The following is a 25,572-nucleotide window of genomic DNA, read 5'->3' as shown; positions in this document are numbered from 1 at the left end:
CTTTAGCCTCAACAGAGGGTCATAAAGTCGAGCGCCACACCCCGGGCGCCCACTCTGCTTTCGATGACGAAGATACGGGTGTGGAACCATGAACAGACACTTCCCCATCCTATAATGGCCCAGATAACCATGTTTGGCTTTAGCTGGAGTGATTAATGGCGGGAGGGTTTGTGTGCATGAGACTCAAGAAAACATACGGACGATAATTTCCTGTATCACTGAAATGTTTATCATCCTGTAAACCCCTCTGTGTTCCTGCAACAGCCACTGAGTCAATTGTGTACAACATAAATATCATTGGAAGTTCCATACATACCACACATACATTGTACATATAAGAACTGTGTACGTTGTGTGTATTGGTGTGAAATATTAAACTGTGATAAGATTTTATGGCTGTGCGAAGTAAATCCACACTCCATGAATTACCACACACTCACTAAGTCATTCCTTCTTGACAAATGAGAATAAATGGTCCCTGTGTTTATATTAAACTGAGCTGAATTCATGTCTTCACCTCCTGTTTAACAGCTCTTGAGAATCTACTGTACTTTTGTATTGTTTCAAACAAACCAAATGTTTATCCGACTTAAATTTGCCTGTGGGCCTTCAAGCGTCCTTCATATTAGGTGCCGTTTTGTCAACATAGGCTCCTGTAAACAACACCACAGATCCTGAAACTGGCAATCCAAGTCACCATCACAGTGAGTAATGCGCTGCTGACTGGACAGTTTCACTGTGGTTGATGAAAATGAGCTCAGTTTCATAATGAAACTGTTTCGTTTGAACGTTTGTCACCATAATAATCGATTTTAACGTTATAACTTTATGGCTTTATGGCCTGGTTAATGGTTGATCATCAAAACTCAAAGTCCAAACTCTCAACTGAAAGCTACTTGTGCCATATTCTCTCTCTCTCTTGTTCTTTTCCTCTCCGCTCTCTCTCGCCATCTGCTGGAGGACACTTGACATGACAGCAATTATCAAATGAATGCAGATGTACAGACACCAAAAATCATTTGAAATCTCATTATCTGTTCCATTAGTTGAAATATTTTTTAAACTGTAATATGTCTATCTCTACTGTTTGCATTTCAATAACAATTGTCATAGAGGTTTCATAGGCAATGCCTTCTTCACTAGAGCAGACAGACATGTAAGCCATGCCTCATTCATCAGATCTGATGACAAAGACCACACATTCTCTACTAACATTGAGCTTTGACTGACAGCACAGAAACCACGCCTCCTTAAGTAAGACTGACAGCTTTGACTTACAAGACAGAAGCCACTCCCACTTTAGTAGGACTGACAGCACAGAGGCTACGCCTCCACCACTGATACTAATCTGTCACTGACAGCACAAATGTCTTTTTCATTAAGAATGGCAGCACCCAGACCACACCTACATTATCGAAAGTAATTGTACTGAGGCCACACCTCCTTCAATAAGACTGACAGGTACATAGACCACGCCCCCTTCAGTAAAATTGATATACATGTAGGCCACACCTCCTTCACTCATACTGAAACATTATAATACACTATAACAACAGCAATACAACAAGCACAGAGGCCACACCTCCTTCATTAAGACTCATTTTGCAGAGTCCACACCTTTTATACTTCCTCTGGCACCTCAAATACCTTTTATTTTAGAAAGTAACATTTATAAAAAGTCCTGTAAGGTTTACAGCTTTCAGCTCTACCATGTTCATGTCTTCCCTCAGTCCTAATCGCACTGCATCAGACAAAAAAACGCAAGTTCATGATTTTACACGCCATCATTAAAAAGTGGGCGGAGCTTATAAAACAGGTTTGGCAGGTCAGCAGCATAATGACTTCACCTTCATATTCTACATACACACACTCATACACACAACACATCAAGATATTTCTTCAGTTCTCACACACAGATACAAACTTCATCTGTCACAAAGCCCTTTTGGAGAAAGGACACACACACACACACACACACACACACACACACACACACACACACACACACACACACACACACAAATATATGCTGGATGTGCTGGATTTATGGTGGAACTTCTTGGGATTTAAGTGTGAACTTGGCAGGAGGTCGCTGGAGGCTGTCGAGAGGTTTTGGAGGATATGTGCCAGATGAGGAACTTGCTCAAGACTGTGACCTCGGCGTACCTCATCTTCAGTCTCAGCCGTAAGTTCCAAAATAATGAAAAATTCAAATGCTGTAGGTAAACCCAGGAGTCTTGGTACTCTGATGCCCAAGTGCAGCATGGAAATTTAGTGTGTTAGAAGCTTTAGAAGAAAAATTCATTACATTTCTCGGCTGGTCAATTCTGGAAATATTTTTTCGCCAATACTATTTAGTAGATTTAACAAGACATGCGATTGTAAAGTTTAAAGGAATTAACAGAATTTGTAGAAATAAAATATGATTTGTACATGAAAATTTCTTTTACAATGAATCCAGCATTTTTTGCAATTAACAAGAAAGTTTTTTCCCTCCATTATTCATTATTCTCCGATTTATCTTCGCATCACAAGGCATAGTCAACATCATGATACAATAAAGATACGGATGAAGCAGCTAGCGATGGGATGTGATACGATTCCCCTCCGTAGCGGTTCAGTGTGATACGATTTCGATTCAATTCAACACAATGCGTTTCATGATTTCTAACACATGGCTCTTTCACACACAGGCCTTTGTAGTGCAAAAAAAAATACATTAAATAGATTTAGAAGTTCTTTTCTTGTTCTGTCTCCAGGCAGACGCAGCTCTACCTCTGCCATGTAGATCTGTATCCTGACTCTCAGGACAGCAGCAGTGGTAGAATGTAGCAGCAGAGGTGCTGAGAGAAGGCGCATTAGAAACCAATCTACATAGAAAATATTGGTCACTTTCTAATATAATAAAAGTGTAGCGCATCTACTAATAATGAAATATAAATAAATCGTTTTGTTACCTATGCAAATATGTAAAAAATCGCGACACAAATTCCAACTCGAAGCCGATTAACTCGATTTTTTTTTAAATCGATGCATCACATCGGTAACTTTTATGCTGAAGCACCGATACGAATCGCCAATTCCCTTCTATATAAATATTCTCCTGCTAAATAGGGGCTGAGAAGAAACAAATATTTTTTAATAATTAAATAATTATAGGATCATCTCCAAAATGCATATCTACCCATACTTTCACGAGTAATCAAGACTGATGATTCATACAGAAACTATAAACAAAATCAGTAGGTGTGTCTATAAGTGTCGGATCCATGTAATTACTCATAATTTCATCGCATGTGTTTGGCCATGCCAGATGGTTTACTGCCTGAGTGTGTATTGACTTTTGGAGGCCGTGCCGATTCCTACCTACTTGCAAACTCTTCATGCTGTTACACACCTTAACAACTATCAGGTGGAAACACATGCTTCCTCTGAGGTACATGAATCCAGACTCCATCTTGTTTCAATGTAAATGCAGGGAATAGTTGATTTAGCAAAATCAAATATACTAGGTGAACATCAAAAAACCTTGGAAGCAAACTCAGATCATGGCCTGATTTCTCTTTTTGGGGAAATTTCCTGGACCTTCACAGTGGCAGATATGGAATTTCCTGGTCAGCGTTCTTCAGGGTCAAACTCTTCTTCATTGATTAAATACTTATATTTAAACTCGTCCCTTGTAATGATGAGTTGGTGGTCAATTGTTGGCAGGTCAACGAAAAGGGTATGTTGGAGACAATTTTGTACAAACTTGGCCAAAGGAAAGAAGAATTTTTCTTGTCATAGAAAGTTCTCAGGAATCAAGCCGTCTTGTGTGGGACATTTTAATCAGCAGTTGGCATGTGAGTGAAAAGCTTGGGTACGATTTATAAAATACAGTCGGATATGACTTGAACAGGCTTGTAAGCTGTAATCAGGGAAGTAATCAGTAATCAAACAATTAGTTGTGAAGATTCGGAGAACCGGTTTATGGTTAGTAGGATGGTTTTATTTTCATGGTAAAAGCAAATTGCTGCCTCAAACATATCGCAGCTTCATTTCCATCTAACTTCAGGACTTTCCATGGAACTGGAGGTAATAGTAAGTGTGTGAATGGTGTTCACATCAGTGAAAAATTCAAGAATTTCTTTTTTGATGAGGAGATCTCAGGATTGAACAACTAGGGTTCTGAAATTTTGGTAAAAACTAATGAAAACCAGTGAAAATCCCAATATTCAACAAAACAGCAGTGTATATACATAAGCACCGGGACACGTTTTCCAGTCATATGATTTTCTTCGCCAAACTGTTACCACAAATTTGGAGGCACACAATTGTGTTCAATGTGTTTGAATGCAGTAGCATGAAATTTTCCTTCACTTGAACTACGAGACTCAAACAAGCATCACAATGCCCCTGTGCACAAAGTCCATGAACATCCGCTTTACATGGGTTGAAAGTGGAAGATCTCCCGCTATAGAGCTCTGAACTCAACACCTTTGTGATGAATTGGAACGCCGGCTGCACCCCAGGTATCGTCACCTCACCTACATCGGTACCACAGCACAAATCTCCACAGGTGCTCTCCAAAATCCAGTGGAACACCTTCCCAGAAAAGTGGACGTTATTGGAACAGCAAATGGAGACTAAATATGGAATGGGATGTTCAAAAAGAAGCACATAACAATCTTATAATCAGGTGTCCACAAACCTTTTTTTTTCATATAGTGTCGTTTGCTCATCAAATACAGTCATTAATAAAGAACTGTGTGATTTCAGTGATCCAGTATTTTAACAATATGCAATTTTGAATCAAATACACACAAAAATCCTGATCATATTCCAGTATTGATCATTATTTCTTTATCTTCTCACTCTAATGTGAAATATATGAATCAATCATATGTCGATTATATGTCAGATCATAGGTCAGAGATTAAATCCTAGAACACGCATCAACACCACATTGATGGGAAAGTGTACACATGTTCACCATTTTGACACCTGCCCCCTGCAGATGCTGCTCTGCTGCCTGCATCACTGAACATCTGGATACAGTCGGAGAACATGAGGCACATCCTGAAATGGAGCTCCCTGCAGGAGACCTGCCCCTTCGTCAACTACACTGTGAAGTATCAGGGGTGAGAAAACACACCACTGTTATTTCCATCCTGGTTGGAGGCAAACACAGAGCACACCGTGTAGGAACATTCTGCATCAGGGGAGCAGCTGATGGGACTTACGGATAATTAGCATGCACTAGCTGGGGTTGAAAAACATCAGGGAGTCTGTAATATCTTTAGAATGTATTATATGTTTAACAGTGTTGTAAAAACTATACACAGATCAGACTCATGGACGTGGGAGCAAAGGCAGATGTCAAAGTAATACTTTATATTCACAAAATAATTACAACAAGCAAAGGCTAAAAATAAACTATTTGTAACACAACAACAACAACAACAACCATACTAATAATAATAACAATAATAATAATAATAATAATAATAATACAATAATAATGATAATAAAACAACAATAATATAATAATAATAATAATAATAATAATAATAATAATACAATAATAATAATAATAATAATAATAATAATAATACAATAATAATAATAATAATAATAATAATAATAATCTTTATTATGTGTATAATAGTCACAAAAGTATCAGTTTTATTAAAAATATCTTTATGTAGTACAGTATTTTGGTTAAAAATCTATTATAATTACATAAAATACACTAAATACATCAAATTAAATATTTGTTTAATTTCTGTAAAAATAAATTATTATTATTATAATTATTATTATTATTATTAATAATAATAATATTATTATTATTATTTCAGTGTTTTATTCCTTATATTAAGAAATGTTACAGTACATTTATAACATTTAATCTTTTAAATAAGAAAAATAATAAAAATTCATTATTATAAAAATTAATTATTAATTATGAAATTATTATTATTATTTCAGTGTTTTATTCTTTACATTTAAACATTAAAAAATTCTTTCTATTTAATTTCTGTACAAAATGATGATAAAGATGCTGCTGATGCTAATTTTTATTATTATTATAATTATTATTATTATTATTAAAAAAAATTGTTTGAATTTGCTTGAGATTTTACTTGTACTTAAGTACAGTCGTATTTCTGCCACATTTTTATTTAACATACATAAAACATAAACACAGTATTTCTGTCCCCTGGCACTAAGGTCGTATCTGTAAAGCACTGGGATTCGAAATATTTCTCATTTATGGCATTTAACAGAGAATTCTCTCAACATGGTGAAAATGTTGGTATAAATAAATGCAAATAATATGATCTTTACAATCTTATAGTTTTATAGTTTTGTATTTTATATAGTGGAAACACCTTCCGCTAAAATAATTCAACTAAAATGATGTGCAATTACTGTCAGAAAACTTCACAGTTACATTTTCGTGAATACCAGATAGAATTTTCGAATTGTAATATAATTGGATTAGTAATACACCGTATACACCCTGATAATAAAAAACCCGCACTCGCACTGGTGTACAGCGTCTCTGCCGATGGCATGAAAATCACACCAATTACAGCGTATTAAACATAAAACTGGAAGAGCTGCTGTTTAAGGGTGGAGTTTAATAACCCTGAAGATATTAACTACTCTAATTGAAAAATCCGACCTTACCAGATCTCTCTCCACCCTGCAGAGCAGAACAGCATGAGAAGCATCAGGGTAGGAACAAAAAATAAACAGAAAATGATATGCAGGTATTTTTTGGGGGGGTTTGATGTTAAATATTGAGCCACAAATGCACATGACTGTCAGAGTTAAACAGTAATGAAGTCAATGTAATTCGTTCTGGTAGTTAAGTAACCTTTTTTCTGCATTACTACTACATTACTGATTTATTTCCAATTGGGGAGACTTTTACTTTTACTTTACTACATTCCAAAGTCAAATATTGTAAATTTAACTCAATTACATGAAGCGGATAAAATACACCAGTGGATAAAAACTGGCCAAACAGTCAGCGACCCACCGATCAGGGTCGATTTATCAGCAACATACAGTTCAACATCAGTTTAACAGCAAGCACAATGTTTAGAGAGGAATACATGATGGAGGAAACTGAGGGTCTCTGGTGGTCTAGTGGTTAGGATTCAGTGCTCTCACCGCTGCGGCCCGGGTTCGATCCCTGGTCAGGGAACCAACCCCAGCCATTAGGGTTGCACAAGCCTTAGTGCCGGTCCCTAGCCTGGATAAATGGGGAGGGTTGCGTTAGGAAGGGCATGTTCCAAATCAAACATGCAGATGGTCCGCTGTGGTGCCCCCTAATGGGAGAAGCTGAAAGAAATGATGGAAGAAACTCCAGACTCGAACTCGCCACAACACACGTTTGTATTTGTACGAGTCACAAAAATGATAATAGGAACATCAAAGTCATGATAAATCATAGTACTACTTAATTATTACTTAATACATTTGAAGGCAAATACTTTTGTACTTTTGCGAAAGTGAAAGTTTACACTTTTAGTTTTACTGGAGTTACATTTTATCGAGTGTCTCTCTACTTTAACTCAACTACGTGCTTTGTGCACTTCATCCACCACTGATGAATGACAAGAATTTCTTTACTATTAAATATAAGAAAGTTAGTTTTTTTGGATACATTTCCAAGGAAAACCTTGTCTTTAGGCAAACAGACTCTTTAACCAACCTTCTTTTTTAGAAAAAATGTACACAAAATATACCAACATATATATATATATATATATATATATATATAAATCAGCTATAAGGTCCACACGAGTATATTTGAGCTTGTGCAGTGCAGTTTGCTACAGATGCAGTTTGCGAGCTCTTATTAGAGCGCTCTCTCATAATCCAATCAAAAGATGTAAAAAATTTTGACATTATTGTAAAACTGCTCGATGGCACCGGTGTCACTGATTGGTTAAAGCAATAGCCTTCAAGCAACATGTACTTTTTGGTACAAGCACACGCACTGCTGATTCTAGAGGCCTCATGTCGGACTGCTTTAACCCTTGCAACACGTGATGTGATGGCTGAAATCTGATTGGATAGAAACTCCAGCATAGTCATGCACTCCTAGAGGCAGCACAACCAAGAGAAAAGCTATGCAATGACTGCATTAGACTATTAGGACTAATTTTATACATATAAATGAAGAAATTCTTGTCAGTGAGTGTTATATATATATATATATTTACTGAGACACACAGTATGTGGTTCTTTCCTAAATTTGGAGAAACACAATTGTATGAAATGTCTTTGGATGCAGTAGCATGAAATTTTCTATTCACCTGAACCTGTTGGTTTGGAGTGGAAGATCTCCAGCTATAGAGCTCTAAACCCTATGGGGTGAATGTAAACGATGTCTTTGAAATGATGTTACTGCCTATTTTGTGTTGACGGCACTGTTGCAAAATCTGATTGAGCAATTTGTGAGGAATTTGTCTGGAGGGCAAAACATTCCTAGTGCACCTGAAGAAGCTAAGGCACTAAAGTTCTCACACTCAAATGAATTGAAGAATAAAATTAGTGACACATGAGAAGATTTTTTAAAATGGTTTCATACAAACACACTCTCACCAGCGCCATGAGGTTACGCTCGTGCTCTCGATCACAGCTTCTCGTTTTACTTTTCTATGTGGTTTCACTTCAAAGTAACGAGAAATTATGTGTTTTTTTGACATGGAATGGACCAAAAAGTAAAATAAATATATATTTGAATAAAGATGTAAAATGCACTTAAATACAGGACTAAAGAAAAATACTTCCTTTTTAGGAAGACTACATTCAATGCACGTTCTGCTCTGCGGCAGAGTTTCTATTAACAATACTTTATTTACGTCATAAATGTTAGAAATACCACAGAACGACAAACGTGATTAAGTGTTCTTAATAACACTTAATTAGGTCTTTTGTTGCGAGGCACATATTTTGCCTATGATTGTAATTACAGGTCTGATTCATGGCCTCATCAATGTCACATCTGTCGAACAGGTGAGTTGTTCCTGATATATGTGACAACATGAATTTGTTTTCTCGTGCAGTGAGTTTGAACACATGCAGAACACTTGGCTGGATGCACACTCGTGCAATGAGATCGTTCACACCGAGTGCGACCTGACCCTCGACCTGAGCTCCGACTCCGATTATAACATCCGTGTGCTAGCGCGATGTGGCGACTCGACGCTGTGGACTCAGCTCTCGGAAACCTTCAACCGCAGAGACAGTGAGTCATCACGTCACGTCACCTCATATCATCTCACCCTTAATGCCAAGTGATATATAATAATTATTAACCCACAAAGTTGTTATAGTTTGACTTCTGATTGGTCAGAAAGTATTGATTAAGTTTTACACAATTACTATTCACACTGTTTAAATGACACGCCAGGAAGTGCCGTGATCATCTTCAGGGTCGTTCATTACACCATCATTATGACAAAATCTCCCATTGCTTTTTTTTGCTTTTTTTGGAAGATGTTTCCTGAGTCATCAGTTCCCCTGTTTTTGTTTTTTGTTTTTTTTTAAAAGATGTGCTCCATTGAACTTTTTGACCTCTTGCTTCTCCTTAGCTGTCCTGCTAGCTCCAGACATGAGCGTGAACTTAAATAGGGGCAGAATTGAAGGTTACTTCAGCGAGCTTCCAAATCATATTAACGTAAACGTTAGAATTTGGAAGAAAGGGGACGAGAAGAATGTAAGAAGCAAACTTTACTTCCTAACAACTTACTAACTTCCATTTTACAGACTTTTTGTTACACTAACACTCCGCTGATCATCCGTTTTAATTTCAGGCCTTTGTTAAGGAGATAACAGATCAAAAGTTTCATCATGATGTCCAGCAGGGAGATGAAGGAATATACTGTGTAAGCGCAGAGGTTACACTGGACATCACCAACAGGTCCAACAGCACACGTGAACATTGCATCCCTGTCTGGGGTGAGTCTTACAGCAACATGGTAGTATAATATAACAATGTAATATAAGTGCTAGGGTGTGGATTCACCTCAATATATTACTTTTTACACAATGACACAATGGACCAGGTCAAAAAAAAAATTATTCCTTGAAGATTTGTCAATCATTTATTATATTAGTTCTATATATCTAAAAAGATTTTTGCATTTAAAAAGCTCATCAATTTGCCAATCTCATAAACACATATTTGATTTAAAATAGAACACATATCAGATGTTGAAACTTAATAAGCTAATTTTCAATTTGATGGCTGCAACACGTCTCAAAACATTTGTGGAAGGGCCATGTTTACCTCAGCGTAGTATCCCAACTTCTTTTAACAACGGTCTGTGTACGTCTGGGATCTGAAGAGACCAGTTGCTGGAGTTTTGGGAGTGGAATGTTGTCTTATTCGTGTCTGATACAGGATTCTAGCTGCTCAACAGTCCTGGGTCTTCTTTGTTGTGTTTTTCGTTTTATAATACACCAAATGTTTTTAATGGGTGAAAGGTCATTTAGCATGTGGACTCTTTTACATATTAACTAGTTACTTCTAATGTTGTGGATCTTATGTTAAAGTCACATTATAGCGACTATAAATGTCCTATTAACAACCTCTATTTTCTCTCTCTTGAAGTAAATAAGACAACATGCTAACTTGTCATGTTATGTGTTTTCATGACGGTTAGAAAGCATCAATACTGAAGACTCCTTTCATTGTTGTTGCTTTAAAAACATGATCCTGGTTTGATTCCAGTTTTTCTCAGTTGCTTTGGAGCGTTTCTCAGATTAGAAACCAAATCTACTCGTTCAACCTCCACATCAGTCATTGAATAAAAAATGGTTAAACCGGTTGTAAGAATCCGTCAAACTTCAATTCCAACTCATTTTTTTTTTTTTGTAAGTGTCTTCAAATGATGAATTGCGCAGATGACTCTTGAATGTCACTAATGAGGGCGAGTGAACGGCATCAGATCAACCAACAATGAACCAGTTCTCTAAAACGGGTCAAAGGTGAATCTCGTGTACCTTCAATTGGCAACAGAATAAAACACAGAATTACAATTTCTGAGAATGGATAAACAACTAGGAAACGAACAAACACCAATACAGTACAGTGAAAGTGTGAATCCTGTCCGGTCTCTTTCAATCAAAATAAATCAAATATGCAATGAAATAAATAAGCTGATGCTGCTGAAATTCATAGATGCCAAACAGAAGAAATTCAACCACTTCAATTTGTGCGCCGTCATACTGACAACACGGGTAATGCTTTTTACGATCTTGTTTGCGGGACATGTTGTTCTGATGGGAATATGATGTCCATTTACACAAAGAATTACTTTTGAGAGATGGTCTAGATTTTGAGAAAAGTACAGGCTTTTGCAGGAAATCTAATGTGTTGTGCTGTTTGTACACATTGATTTTGGAGAAATGCATTTACTGATTTGCAAATATTAGGTTGATTCGAGAAACGCAACTGAGAAAACCTGTAATCTGAACACCCTGCTTTGTCCTCTCAGATCTGAGACCCTCATGGCCCATATTCCTCGCTGTGGGCATCGTTGTGGCATTAACCCTCGCTGTGGCTTTGATTTTGGGTTTGATAACGCCACGCTGTAGCCTGTGGCTCCGGAGGTTCGTGCATAAAAAAGAGCCATTGCCTAATGCACTTGTGAGTACATATTTTATATATATATATTTGAACCATAACCATATTTGTACCTCTACTGTGATTTACACTTTATTGACAAAAGTTTGTGGACACCTGAGTATTAGATTGATATGAACTTTTGAAACTTCCCATTCCACAATGAGCCCCTGTTTGCTGTTATAAGAACCTCCACTCTCCTGGAACGATGTTCCACTATATTTTGGAGTGTGCTTTTGGAGAATTGTGCTGAGGTACTGATGTAGGCGAGAAGGTGAGGAGGCCTGGGGTGCGGTCAGCGATCACATTCATTCCAAAAGTGTTCAATAGGGTTGAGGTCCGGACTCTATAGCAGGAGAACTCCAGGAGCAATCCAACCCATGTAAAGTACATCTTCATGGAGATGACTTTGTGCACAGGGGCGTTGTCATGCCAAAACTACTAGCAAAACATGCTACGACATTCAAAGACCTCCTGTGCAATTGTACGCCTCCAAGTTTGTGAGTAAGAATCACATATGGCTGGAAAATCAGGTGTCCCAATACTTTTTCCGTATAGTGTATTTTTACATAGAGTTAAGCGGGAAAGGAACTCTGATCCGATTTCAGTCTGTTTAATATCTCAAACACGATATTATGTTCTTAAGGTAGAGCTGAATAACACAGAAATGTGACCTTTGGACACAATATTTTATCATTTGTGATTATAAATAGGGAAATATTGACTAAAAATGTTCATTTTCAACTATTTTCAGAGGAAATAATGATTTTTTTTTAGCACATACTGTATTATGATGGGTTCAAATGAATATTTGTGTACTGTTCTTGATCTCCTTAGCTCGGCTGGACAAAAAGCACCCCGATACTTTCCTCTAAGATCCTGCTGGAGCTGACACACTCTGTTTTACTGCTGGACCCATCAAAAGAGCAGGACAGAATGTCTGAGACGACGGCAAGTGTGAACCTGTTTAATGTGAAAACGAATGAAGAAGCTAGCAGTTCAACTTTACTCAAGCCATGATGCTAGTTAGAAGTATCTAAATCAATCCATTTCACTGATTCAGTCTGTGAATTAATATGTATTTATTGCTCCATCTGATGATGTCACTGAGGAACTCATTGTGGTTTGAGGTTCGAGATTTTCTGAGGGCTTCTAAATGGTGAGAAAGAAACGTGTTCAGCGCAAATCCAGAGGATTTCATCGTTCATCAGGGGCAAAAGAGCAAAAATTGCCCGAACTCTCTAAGTGGGAGGAGCATGCTTTCTCTCCCCTGTCAATCACAGTGACACTAGCCAATCATGGAGATGTCTATGAACTCTTGTATGCAGAAGAGGGATGATAGTGCTTATTTTGGATTGTGTTATTCTGTCCTGTGAAGAAAGATGGCTGATGGAAAAGAATCAGAAGAATGATATAATTTATTTATAGCATCATATATATATATATTTACATTTTTATTTTATCCTTGTCCAAAACATTAAAATGTTGTGATACCGTTGTGATGTTTAATTGTGTATCTAAACTATATTGTATGGTCAAAAGTATCGGGACACCCAGTTTTCAAGGTACGCAATTGTAGAGGGTGAATTTGTATGCATTACATTTTCCCTTCGCTTGAATTAGGAGACCCAGACCTGTTCCAGCATGACAATGGCCCTATTAAAAAAAACAACAACATCCACCCAGAAGAGTGGAGGATAATGGAACAGCAAATGAGAACTAAATGTTCAAAAAGCACATACCAATCTTTTATTCTCAGGTATTCCAAAACTATCCATCCAGTGAACAGCATATAAAATAGAATAGGAACAAAATAAAGAGTTCCTATATCTAATGTCTCAACACTCTGATAGATCAGAACCAACGTATCATTGCTACATGTCTTAAAGCCGTTCCCAACAGCTCAGACTAAAAACAGTCATAAAGCTGAAACTACATTTTATTACTGAATGTCTTCTGACCAGGTTTTCACTGTTTCTGTTGTTTATTGGTACTGCGTTGTCTGACGTGTCTCTCTGTGCTTTATTGAGTTCTAATGACGCCATTGTAATTTGAAAAAGCCATGACATGGCCTAGTCTAGCCAGGAGTCTTAAACAATGTTGATCAGTATGCGGTAGTGTACTGTCATTTGTTAATTATTGAAAAATTCTAGTACATTATTCAGCAAAACAGAGCAATTTACAGTACATTAGCGCATAAACTATACAGTATATATGTATGTGACAGGACACGAGTGGACATTGTGATTTTTGCGAAAAAAACATATCACAATCAAAAAATCGTGAGGCAAATCATCGTAACTTGGGGACCATCCGTATGCTAGACAGTTTTGTTACTAAATCGAAGCTGAAAATATTACTGAAAAGCCATGAAATACCAGTGGGAAAACAGTGTTGAGTTTTATTGCATTACAGAAATAACACTGAGCCTCAGAAAGCAATCAACAACCTGCTACACACCAACAATTTAATACAAAATACTTTTTTTTTCAACACCACAACAAAATCTGGAATCTGCCACATGCAGCAAATACGGAGAAACACTAACTACAGTAGCGCACTGTCCAAAAAGGCAAACGTTTCGGCTTCTGGTTTTCACATGAACTCAAAACCGACCTCCTCATCGTGTCCTTTCCCTTTTAGTAAAGAGTGAATTGAATTGAACAGATTCTTGTTTCTTTTTTTGTTTTGTTTTTCGATTTTTGAGAAAAACCCTGCAAAGTTACCCAAATTAGTTTTATTACTTCTAAAAACAAATGTATTCTCCACTTAAAAGGGCCACAAAACGTCTCTCTGAAAAGGAAAACGTGACGACTCTGAGACGGTGGAAGTTACACACTGCTACCTCCCCCTGGGAGGCGCTCTACCTGCACTACCTTTTGCTCAAATCATGTCAAAATGTCACTGATGTTTTCACCAACGTCCTCTAGATCAAATCATATCCTGAACAAACCTCCTGAACTGGACCGAACCCCGGAAGAAAGGAGTGAAGAAGAATGACTAAGAGATGGAGATAGGAAAAGGTGTGTGTTAGACCATTAGACGAGACAAAGCAACGTTAATGTAATCGAGTAAGGAACTGACTGACATTATGAGGTAACTATAGTGTGGAAAAATCAATGTGCTTCCTCTCGAGGGTGGAGGTTGAAGGATTTAGATTCAGGTAATGTAATATGCGCAGGATGACGAGCAATGAGATGCTCACGTTCTGAATGCGACTTCTTCAAGCTGAGCTACGCAGGTCGAACAGCTTCCATCCCAAAAGACCACCTGCTGTATCAAAGGCAACGCAAAATAGATAAAAACAGTAGCTCCACTTTATTGTCTTTAAGGCTCGGATATATCGCTGGACTTCCGTTTAAAAAAAATGATGAATATGAGGTTTTAACGAATGAATTTACTACGATGAATATGAGATTTAGAATAGATTCATAATAAGATTAATAATAACGTGCCCTTTTCTATATCATAAAAACCAAACAAAAATATTGAGAAATCTCAGAAAGCAAGTTACAGTTTATAGACGTAGAAAAAAATAGAAAGAGCAGGTTTATTTAAAGCACCACAAAAGGTACATCTTGTGTCAATGTCCTGACTTGAATCTCTTTAAGCATGCTTTAGCTGGATCAAATCTATGCAAATCGTCATATCTGCTCTCTGCTGATGGTCGTATTCAAAATGTTGTGACGTCAACAAGCGCCAGGCGGGCTGTTGCGCATGCGCAGTCCGCTGCGGCTTCGGGCAGGGCGGCGAAGAGGAGGGAGAAGGAAGAGGAGGAGGATCATCATCTTCATCGTCAGCGCGCGCGGTGGTGAATGAAGCAGAGGAGGGCACCGGAGAGGAGACGCGGCCCTGCTGTTTCTATGGTGAATGAAGATGGCGGCGCCTGTGCTGAGCGGCCGGAGCGGATCAGGGAGCAGCAGCAGCAGCCCGACCGCTGCTGCCAACACCACCACCACCATCAGCAGCCGCCTTGCCTGCGCTCCGGAGCTCGATTTCAGGTCCGGAAGCAGGATGGACGAACTGAACCGACTCATTCAGGAATTCAGCAAGCACGACCAGCGCGAGTACGACGACCAGCGCGCGCTGGAGATCCACACGGCCAAGGACTTCATCTTCTCCATGCTCGGTGAGGAAAGAATTCAGTCTAAGGCATCATATATTTATAAAAAAATATATGATGCACACGACACTGATTCTCCCAACATCATTATTCGCTGCGCGCGTTGCCAATTGAATATTTAATTAACATTTCAATTTGCATATTTTTGCATAAACCCGAGTGTTGCGTCACTATACATGTAGTTTAATCACTCCTGCTCTTTTCACCTTTTTAAAACAAAAAAAAATTTGTATCATTCCCAAATAATTTTGATCCCCTTTCCCAGATGCCCAACACATCCTTCCACTTTCTCAGAATCTTTGTTTATCTTGCAGGGGATCCAAATCATCATTTCCACATGTTGAATCCTCTGTTGAAAAAAAAAAAAAAGTCATGTGTTAACAGTATTTTCTGCAATATATTCCATCAAACATTCAGTTGCCTGCAGGGACGTAAAGATCTGACAAGAACGGATTTCACAGTGAAAACCTCTTTATTTTGGATTCCGAGTTAAAACCCAGGGACAGCCGGACCTCCAGGTCGGTGTGAGACGTATGGCTGTGATTTACTGTCGCTCCAAGAGCAGTATGACTAAGGCTGCGTCTCAAATCGCTGCAACGCTAAACAGAGTGTGGGTATAGCATTGCACGTATAGCGTGTACTAGGTGGAATATAGTGTGGGGTGGGGACGTGTGCTGTGACAGCTGTTGCAGATTGATTGGACAGGATGGTTTATTACCTCCTAAAAGGGATGAGGGTGAATTTTAATGCAGTGTTTGGCCGTAAAATGCAGAAATGTGTATATGAGGAAAGTATATCTGGTTCAGTTACAGTCAGGGAGGTGTTGTAGGTGGTTGGAAAGATGATGAAATGAAATTGTCTCTAGATGTGGGAGATCCAAAGACTTACTTGTTACAGGATCTTAATAGATACAACACTCTGCTTCCACAAGCCTGGTCCCACCATCTCTTAGAGTAGAAGGAAGACCTGCTTCAAGACTTTTCGTTGCCCAGGCACCTGCGTGGTAGAACAAATGTACACTTCATACTCAAACAGCTGAGTGTCTAGAAGTCTTTAAACGACATCTAAAGAACCGCGTAAATAATCGCTTCTGCTTATAAATAAATAAATAAATAAATAACTAATGCTCATTTTCATCCTCCTTTGTCCTGAAATCTGGTATGAAATGTCGCTGACTTTGGAGACCCCTTCCATATAAGAAAACGTAATTGTATTAATGCATCGTTAAATGGCACAAATTAATAAATTATTCTGTGCATAATTAAATATTAATGATATATTTTATATTAATACATATCAGAACTATGGCTGTGTAGCATATTTAAATAAATATTTTTCCAAAATGTAATGATATTTTATTGATTTACTGTCTATATATATATATATATATATATTAATTTTTTTTTGCAATAGCTATTAAATTATAAAAAATTAATGAGGGTGTCTTGTATATAATTTTTTTTCATATTTAGATTATAAAAATAATCGAGCCCTAATGACTTTTTAAAAAATGAAGAATAATATATGAGTAAATTGATGATTCAAGAATTCCACCGCAGATCATTTGCATTTCTACATAAATTCATGTGTAAAATCTTCCATATAAGTCAAATCCGAAAAATCAGTATCTTGTAAAATATAAATGAATTTGTGCGCAGATTTTTTTTTTTATAAGTAATTAAATTTCGCGGATATTCTTTCATGCAATGACTTTAGCGAACCTCAGTAACCTGCTACGTATAATTTCTCATGCTGAGTATCATTTCAGTAAAGCTACACACCACGACGAGCGTCGGTTTTAGACACCCTCAGCGCTCGGGCTATTTTCCGAGGCAACCCAATAGGCTCGTGTGCTGTTTTTTTTTGGTCTTCAGCCCAGACGGGAAAGAGCGTGACAGCACGGAGCCATCTGTGGGAACCTCATGTCCTCTAATGTGAGAGTGATCTACAGCGCCTTCTTTCCCATTCTCTCACACACACACACACACACACACACACACACACACACACACAGATGGACACAGTTCCCAGACACCCGATTTTAACCATTCAGTACGGCTCAATTCAGAGAGCTCACGCTCTGATTGGTTGGCGGTGCAGTTAAATCAAAGATGAAGAACAAAAGTGACACTGGGTGTTTTTACAACACTTTGGTGAGAAAGCCTTTGAAAGGATCGACGGGGAGGAGGAGGCCCGCTGTGCAAGGGGATTTTCCCTGTGAAGAAATAATTCTGTTTTGACTGAAAGATTTCTTTTGTATAACCTTTACATTCTTTGATAGCGGAAAAGCTCTTCAAAAGGCCAGACGGTTTCTTCAGGATGTTCTTGTAGTAGCTTATTCTCATAAAATCTTTAAAAAAAAAAAGGCCAGGTGGACGTGCTTCGCTTTAATTCCTTCCTGTACGCTTCAGACATTCTCAGTTAACCTTTTAACTAGCACATGGAAATGCAATAGCAATAAGGATCAATAACATTTTAGAGCACTTGGTAAGGTCCAGTACTGACATGGATTCTTGATGATGTAGTGCTAATGTTGTCCCAGAGAGGGAGTCATAGCTGCTTTCACTCGTTTTACTCCAGAAATAGTCAGATCTGCTCAGTCATTAAGAAAGTCAGAGTGTGATTAGCTGTTATACTGAGTACAGACACACATTATCCTGTTACAGACGAATACAGACGAAACTCATGAGCTCGAAAACAAATTACTGTTCCTGCTCTGTGCGGTGACTTGTGTAGTCTGAGGCTACGTCTACACTAATCCACATAAATTCGAAGTCTAAAAACGCTTCACATTCACACTTTTGTTTTCAGTCGTTTTCCAAAAGTCGCTAATCCACACAAACACCTGAAAACGCTCACGTAACTGTACTGCGCCTAAGCAAAACGTAACACGCGCCGACACGTGTCTTTTTCTTCTGCCGTTTTTAAGCGCTGGTTTTAAGCGAAGTACCGTAATTCCCGGACTATTAAGCGCACCCAGATATAAGCCGCACCCACTGAATTTTACAAAGATTTTTATTTTGAACATAAATACGCCGCACCTGTCTATAAGCCGCACTAATGAACTAATGAACTTTACACAGGCTTTAATGAAAGACAGTGTCTGTTACACGGCTTGTATCTAAACAGTAGCCTACCAAGAAACTCATTGTTCACTGTCTTCCTCCTTCCTTTCACAACTATTTCTCTCGAGAGTTTTTCTTTTGGCGTCGTCGTGCGTTTAAAAATCACCATCGGTGAATCTTTTCTCCCGATGCCGTGCAGCTCAGAACACAGGTGAAGTGTGTTTTTTCATGCCCGGTTGTTTTCAGCGTGACGAATGATTCACATTTCCTGTAGACAGTCCGAGTGAGCGGCAGGTCAAACGTCAGAGGAAGATCAACCATATTTATGATGTGGTGCGGCCCGATTCAGTGAGAGCGCATCTGATTTAATATAAAGAGTTTCATTGGTTCACCTGAACCCGTTATGCAATTTCATTGGTTATGGGGCTCAGTTTTTTGGTGGCATGACGCTTGTGAAACCGGGAAAAACCCAGGAATAATCTATAAGCCGCTTCTTTGTTTAAGCCGTGGGGTTCAAAGCGTGGGGTAAAAGTAGCGGCTTATAGTCCGGAAAATACGCTACACAACACACGTAGTTGAGTTAAAGTAGATCAATTCAGTAAAATGTGACTCCAGTAAAGTGTCCCTTTAAACATTCACTTGAGTAAAAGTACAAAAGTTTTTACTTTCAATTGTACTTAAGTATCCAAAGTGCTATGATTTATTATAACTATAATGTTCCGTTTATCATTTTTGTTACAAGACTCTTTACTTAATCAACTCCGTTTATGTGAAAAGACTCGAATGTTGCTCTTAACAGGAAGTGCATTTCTCAAAACAATTTGTACAAACAACACATCGGATTTCTTTACTCAAAAAATCTTTAATTCATCCTCATTCCCATCCGAATCACACGTCCTTTTGTAATTGTTCACAAACACGATGTTCAGTCGTGTTCTCAGTGTGACGCTGCACAGTTTCAGTGTTTCCTGATATAAACTACGGTTTTGGTTATGATGAATGAATATGCAGGTTGAATTTCTTCTGTTTGGTATACGTGAATTTCAGCAGCACAAATTTCAGGTTTTAGGTCTGCGATCTGCAATTCTGTACGCATTAATGCAACGTTGCCAGTCATTTATTTTTCATCGTGTGCACACTGATGTTAAAAAGTATTATCTCTGACTTACAGTGATTCTTACACTGGCAGTTGGAAAGTGCTTGGAGTACAGAAATAAGAAATGGAAAAGGACTCTAGTAATAGAATACAAAGTCTATTCATAGATTATATCAATGCTTGTGAACTCCAAGGTCTTTTGTCCCGAACACTCTGATCCGACATTTGAATCCATTCCTATGCCCTGTGGAGTTTACATTACATTTACGGCATTCGGCAGATGCCCTTATTTATTCAGTGAGACTTCCAATTCTCTTATTTATACAATCGATCAGGTGAGGGTTAAGGGCCTTACTCATCAGCCAATGAGGAGTCACGGAGTTACAATGGGGCAACTTACAATTTTTCAATCTTACGATTATGATACCGAAACGACATGCGGTGTTGGGAGGCTGTCAAGATGTTCCCATCTCCTGCCTCCTGCGTCTAGCTGTTGATCTAGTTCAGTTGTCTTGGTGTTAGAGCGCATCCTTTTTCTGTGTTTTTGCCCAGTTTTAACTCTTTTCTCTCTCTTTTTTTATCGCCGGACAACAAGCTCCGCCCTCCACTCGTGAACCCGCGCTCGCTGCCACGTACATATCTACTGTAAAGTTTATACATTAGTGTTGTGCAGATTGCTCTGTTTTGATTAATTATTCACTGTAATTGCTTTAATGTCTCAATGTCTCAATGTCTCAACCATCGCAAGTCAGGACTACCTATATTTGAACTCATGACCTTTCTATCAGTAGTCTAACATCTTAACAACTGAGCTACCACTTCCCTCATTAAAATGTGCAGCCATCTGGGGTGCAATATGTTTGTGCATACAAACAGCACTAGAGTTACGCATTCATTTATTAAAATCTATTGTAGATCTGTGGATGACAGAATCCACGCCCTTTTCACTGCAGACAAATGTAGAAGACTGTAGGTTCCTTCCATATTGATCGTCTGCCTTTTCTCAGCACTGGTGTTCTCTTTCAGGTCCTTGTATTGATTCTTTGGAAACACTAGCTCGAGTTTAGCATTTTTTTTAATAACGTGGTGGTAGGACTTGCCGTTAAGTTGGTGGGCTAAAGTGTCGAAAAGCATGCAGACGTTCATGTTCATTACGCCCCTGTTAACTTTGCGATTCCAATCTTTCCTTTTCTCTTTTCAAACCCCTCTCAGGCATGGTGCAGAAGCTCGACCAGAAGTTGCCGGTTGCTAACGAGTACCTGCTTTTGTCCGGTGGAGTTCGCGATGGTGTTGTGGACATGGATCTGGATGAACTCGGAGCATATAACCGTGGCTCAGACTATGACATGGCCTTCACTTTGCTGGTGCCAGCGCTGAAGCTGCACGATCGCAACCAACCTGTCACACTTGACATGCGCCATTCTGCACTCGGTCACTCGTGGCTGAGCCTGCGGTTGTTTGACGAAGGCACCATTACACGCTGGAGGGACTGCTGCATGATGGCAGACCACATAAACGGCACCACTAATTACTTCTTTTCACCCACCCTGGTGGCTGATTGGTTCCAGGAAGCAGTGGCGCTTGTGCTGGCCGAGGTGCAGCGCAAGCCGCAGAGAGGAATGCCCAGAGTGGAACGTGTGGAGCGCCACAACACACTCCTCTCCATGATCCTTGGCGTAGGCAGCAGCCGTATGCTGTATGACATTGTACCAGTGGTGTCATTTAAAGGTTGGCCTGCGGTTGCTCAAAGTTGGCTGATGGAGAACCACTTCTGGGATGGGAAGATCACAGAAGAGGAGGTTATAAGTGGTTTCTATTTGCTTCCTGCTTGCTCGGTTTCAGGTCGAAGGGAAAATGAATGGCGGCTCTCCTTCGCCCGCAGTGAGGTTCAGCTAAAGAAGTGTATCTCGCCAGGCCTCATGCAGGCATACCAAGTCTGTAAAGCAATTATCGTGAAGATGCTTGCTCAGCCTATGGTTGTTGGGCCCTACCACTTGCGCAGCATAATGCTATGGGCCTGTGATCGACTGCCAGCAAACTACTTGGGGCAAGAAGACTTTGCCGCCCACTTTTTGTTGGGGCTCATCGATGACCTGCAGCACTGCCTGGTCAACAAGAGCTGCCCCAATTATTTCATCCCGCAGTGCAACATGATGGAGCACCTGTGCGACGAGACAGCAATATTTCACGCCCGCAAACTCGCCCTGGTGCGCTCCGACCCGGCGGAACACCTCCGCGCTACCATCGAGCAAGCTAAAAGCGCTAACCGCTTGACGCAAGAAATGCAGAGGCGTGGAAGTTCCTCTGGCCTGCCTTCTCCGCAAAATGACGCAACCTCCTCTGATAACCAACAACCTGACGATCGGCTAGCGAAAAAGCTCCAGCAGCTAGTCACAGAGAACCCAGGAAAGTCTATTTCGGTGTTTATCAACCCAGATGATGTCTCACGGCCGCACTTCCGTATCGATGATAAGTTCTTCTAAAAACCCGAAAGCTCTTCCATGCAGTCAGTGGAAGTACCGTGCAGAGTAAACCTGTCTGTTATGCAGAGATCCCGTGTCGAGTGTGTGGTGTGCTGGTGGAAAAGGTTCTCTGGGACAAATGCTGAATTAAATTTGGGTCCAAGTAACATTCTAAAGCCTTCTAGGAGCAACAAACTCTTAGTAATTTTTTTCTGAGGTATCACGGACAAAAGTGCTGTGCACAGCGTAATGCTTTGTATATGAAAATTACTTCTTTCTTTATTTGGTTGCCATGTTCAGGCAAGAAATTGCTGCAGCATCTGGAAATACTGTAAACGTCTTCTACGTTATTGAGAGCTGAAGAAGATTTCTGTGTTTCCTAGCTGGTCCTTCGTATGCTCTCTTTCCTGTTCAATCTCTGTGTTTATTTTACGGATGAACAAAAAACATCTTGTTACGCAATGATGGTATGTCCGAACAAAAAGGTCAAAAGCTTTTTTTCTTTTTGTTTTAAATCTGGCTAATGAAGACGACACAAAAGACAACTTTAAGTGCAATTAATGAAAAGTACAATTACAGCAAAGAGGCTTTTATATACTCTGTATGTTTCTTTTTTTAATGTTCGAGTCAAAAGGATGCAACGGTAATATTTGTCTGCTGCGTAAAAATCCCAAAGCATCGCTGCTATCAAAAATGTAAGAAATTTCATTTTTCTATAGTCATTTAATTTTTTTATGAAATCGCTGCCAATATTTACGACTAACCATCATAATCAATGAAAATATGCACATCATAAAACATTTATCCGAAATAATTTGAGCAATTTGAAAAATATTCGAACCATGACTTTACCACTATTGTAAAAAAAAAAAAAAAAAAAAGTTGGGGTGGGGATTTGGTATTGTATATGATTGTATGTTTTTGCTGTTGTGAAGAAAATATGTTTTTTTTTTGTAATTTTTCACAAAGTGTATTGAAACTTGCACTTTGTGGCGAAAAGTGTGGCAGCAGCGGTTTATAACCATAGAAATCTGAGGGGTGTGGCAACCTTAACGACAATATAGACTTAAACGAAATAAAGTCATCATGCTTTTACATTTGATAGTAATTTCTATCGCAGGCAGTTGAGGGACACACATCCAGTGTAGGATCTAGTAGCATCAGTTTTTACACGTTTGTTTGATGTAGCAGGTGTGCGCCCACTTCATGGTGTGCAAGGAATCAACGTGCTGGAAGATCCATCGGTGTTGATGCAGATTTCAGCAAACCTTTAATATCACACAAAACACATGGAGCTGTTCTGAACTGGAACTAAGAGTGAAAGTCTCTGTGATTGCACATGTAGTTCTGATTAATGGATATTATTCTCATCCATGTCTCCTTATCTATTCTTCTTCCTATCTTTAGAATTTTGCTTTGTTTGCAGCAGGAAGGACATTTGATGACCAGGTTGCCAGGGTTACGCAGTAATACTTCACTGCCGTATTACTGCGTAACTCTGGCAACCTGGTCATCAACTGTCCTTCCTGCTGCATGGGGCAGCGTAATTCTTGCCTCAATGGGCAACTATTAGTGCTTGCTGCAGTTCCTATTTTTGACCACCAGGTTTTGGTAATAACGCTACAAATGATGGTAGTGGGAGCACTAGAATATGACTGTGCACTTAAGGCTACGTTTACACTAATTCTGATTTAGACGAAATCGCTGATTTCAAATATATAAGAGCTCCACATCCACACTTTCGCTTTCAATTGTTTCCCAAAAGTTCCTCATCCACACTGAAACATCGGAAAACACTTACGTCTGTGTACGACATATGCGCAAATCGTAAGATGCTTCGACCCGCATCCTTTCCAGCTGGCGTTTATTTACTTTCCGGCTCTTTCAAACTGAAATGCGTCATCGGTTTCTTGACATTGCGACGTGGAGATGACATTTTCAAATGTATCCACTTTGAGAAAGTATTAGTGTGGACGTGGCCTAAGTAATGGACATTGTGACATTCATATAAAATCGTTGGCATTCAGTGAATTTTTAGATCGGATACAGTATGAATCAGTAAATGGGAACTTTATAAAGATTAATATTTGTAAGCTTTGCTCTACTCAGCCCCTTTGGATGAGCTGCTATTTTTGGGAACATTTCAAAAAATACAGAAAACTTCAACCTTAATTTCAAGCAGCTGACAATTGTAATCACAAAACCTGTTTTTGCCATGTAGCCTTTTCATCAACATTTAATATATCAGATAATATTCATGTGTAGCATTAGAAATAGACATGTTATTTACGGGACCAAGCATCTCTAGCAACCCTTTATCCTTACCTCTACTTTGCTCCCGGGTCATTCGGACTCATTCTCTGATGCTTCACTTTGTAATCTATTATTTATTAATAGTCTCACTTCACAGACATTACTCATGTGCTTGCTGTTAAACAAAATATTTCATCATGCTGGTTTGAAGGAGTCATCAGGGTTTTTGTTTTTTGTGTAGGGTTCAGTGTATGCTGGTGTGCAAATATGGAAAGGTAATAAACTTGCTTACTGGGGCATAATGCAAGTGCTTTGTATTCTCTCTCTTTTACACACACACACACACACACACACACACATACAAAGACAGACTCTTTGGTGTGTTCTGTACACTTGCTGAATCTGCATTTTCTGTCTTGTGATATTGCTGACCTTTGGTCCAGAACACTGATATACTCATGCACACACATGCTTGTAAGAACCTTCCATTGATGTTTAATATTAATGGAGCTCATTTTTAAAAACCCTTACATCATCATCATCATCATCCAAAAAGAACCTTTTACATAAAAACTCCAGTTTCTTTAATAGCATGTGAACTGGCTGATTAGATATTCCTATCTTTGTGGGGACATTCGGACCCCAATACAGTCTCACACAAACACACACACACAAAAGACATGAAAGTAACATCTGTAGCTATTTGGTCTGAATTTCTCTCCTTGAAATTGGAGCATTCATGAGCGTTTTTTTTATACCTTTGTAGCTAATCTGCTTAACCTTTTGAAAGAATCTTGTGTAGAAAATACTTGTTTTTGAATAGAGATGTGAATCTTCAAAAAAACAAAATAAATAGCATAGAAATCAGGGAATGTAGATGCTATTCCACGACTTTTTCACCCATATGCATCGCTTCCCAAAACTGTTACCTCAAATAGAGG

General features: G+C 38.8%; 2 protein-coding genes across 4 annotated transcripts; both read left to right on the top strand.

Moving 5' to 3' along the window:
- Positions 1-69: 69 nt before the first annotated feature.
- crfb16 (cytokine receptor family member B16) lies at positions 70-13,121 on the top strand. Of its 3 annotated transcripts, none has more exons than XM_046875849.1 (7): positions 70-2,185; positions 4,997-5,120; positions 9,069-9,250; positions 9,597-9,721; positions 9,819-9,963; positions 11,505-11,656; positions 12,470-13,121. In XM_046875849.1, exons 1-7 carry the CDS (start codon positions 2,122-2,124, stop codon positions 12,650-12,652), a joined length of 975 nt encoding a protein of 324 aa, XP_046731805.1. In that variant the 5' UTR covers positions 70-2,121; the 3' UTR covers positions 12,653-13,121. The 3 variants fall into 3 exon arrangements, with proteins under 3 accessions (XP_046731805.1, XP_046731806.1, XP_046731804.1); XM_046875850.1 differs by lacking the exon at positions 70-2,185 and adding an exon at positions 3,091-3,436; XM_046875848.1 differs by lacking the exon at positions 70-2,185 and adding an exon at positions 3,460-3,842.
- A 911-nt stretch (positions 13,122-14,032) lies between these two features.
- Positions 14,033-23,473, top strand: mb21d2 (Mab-21 domain containing 2). Its single transcript, XM_046877238.1, has 2 exons — positions 14,033-15,761; positions 21,129-23,473. The coding sequence occupies exons 1-2, from the start codon at positions 15,503-15,505 to the stop codon at positions 22,397-22,399; spliced, it is 1,530 nt and encodes a 509-aa protein (XP_046733194.1). The 5' UTR covers positions 14,033-15,502; the 3' UTR covers positions 22,400-23,473.
- The last annotated feature ends 2,099 nt before the right edge of the window (positions 23,474-25,572 follow it).

The sequence above is a fragment of the Silurus meridionalis genome, chromosome 20, assembly GCF_014805685.1.
Source record: "Silurus meridionalis isolate SWU-2019-XX chromosome 20, ASM1480568v1, whole genome shotgun sequence".
NCBI classification, from domain to species: domain Eukaryota; kingdom Metazoa; phylum Chordata; class Actinopteri; order Siluriformes; family Siluridae; genus Silurus; species Silurus meridionalis.
This window is presented reverse-complemented; position numbering and strand designations above follow the sequence as displayed.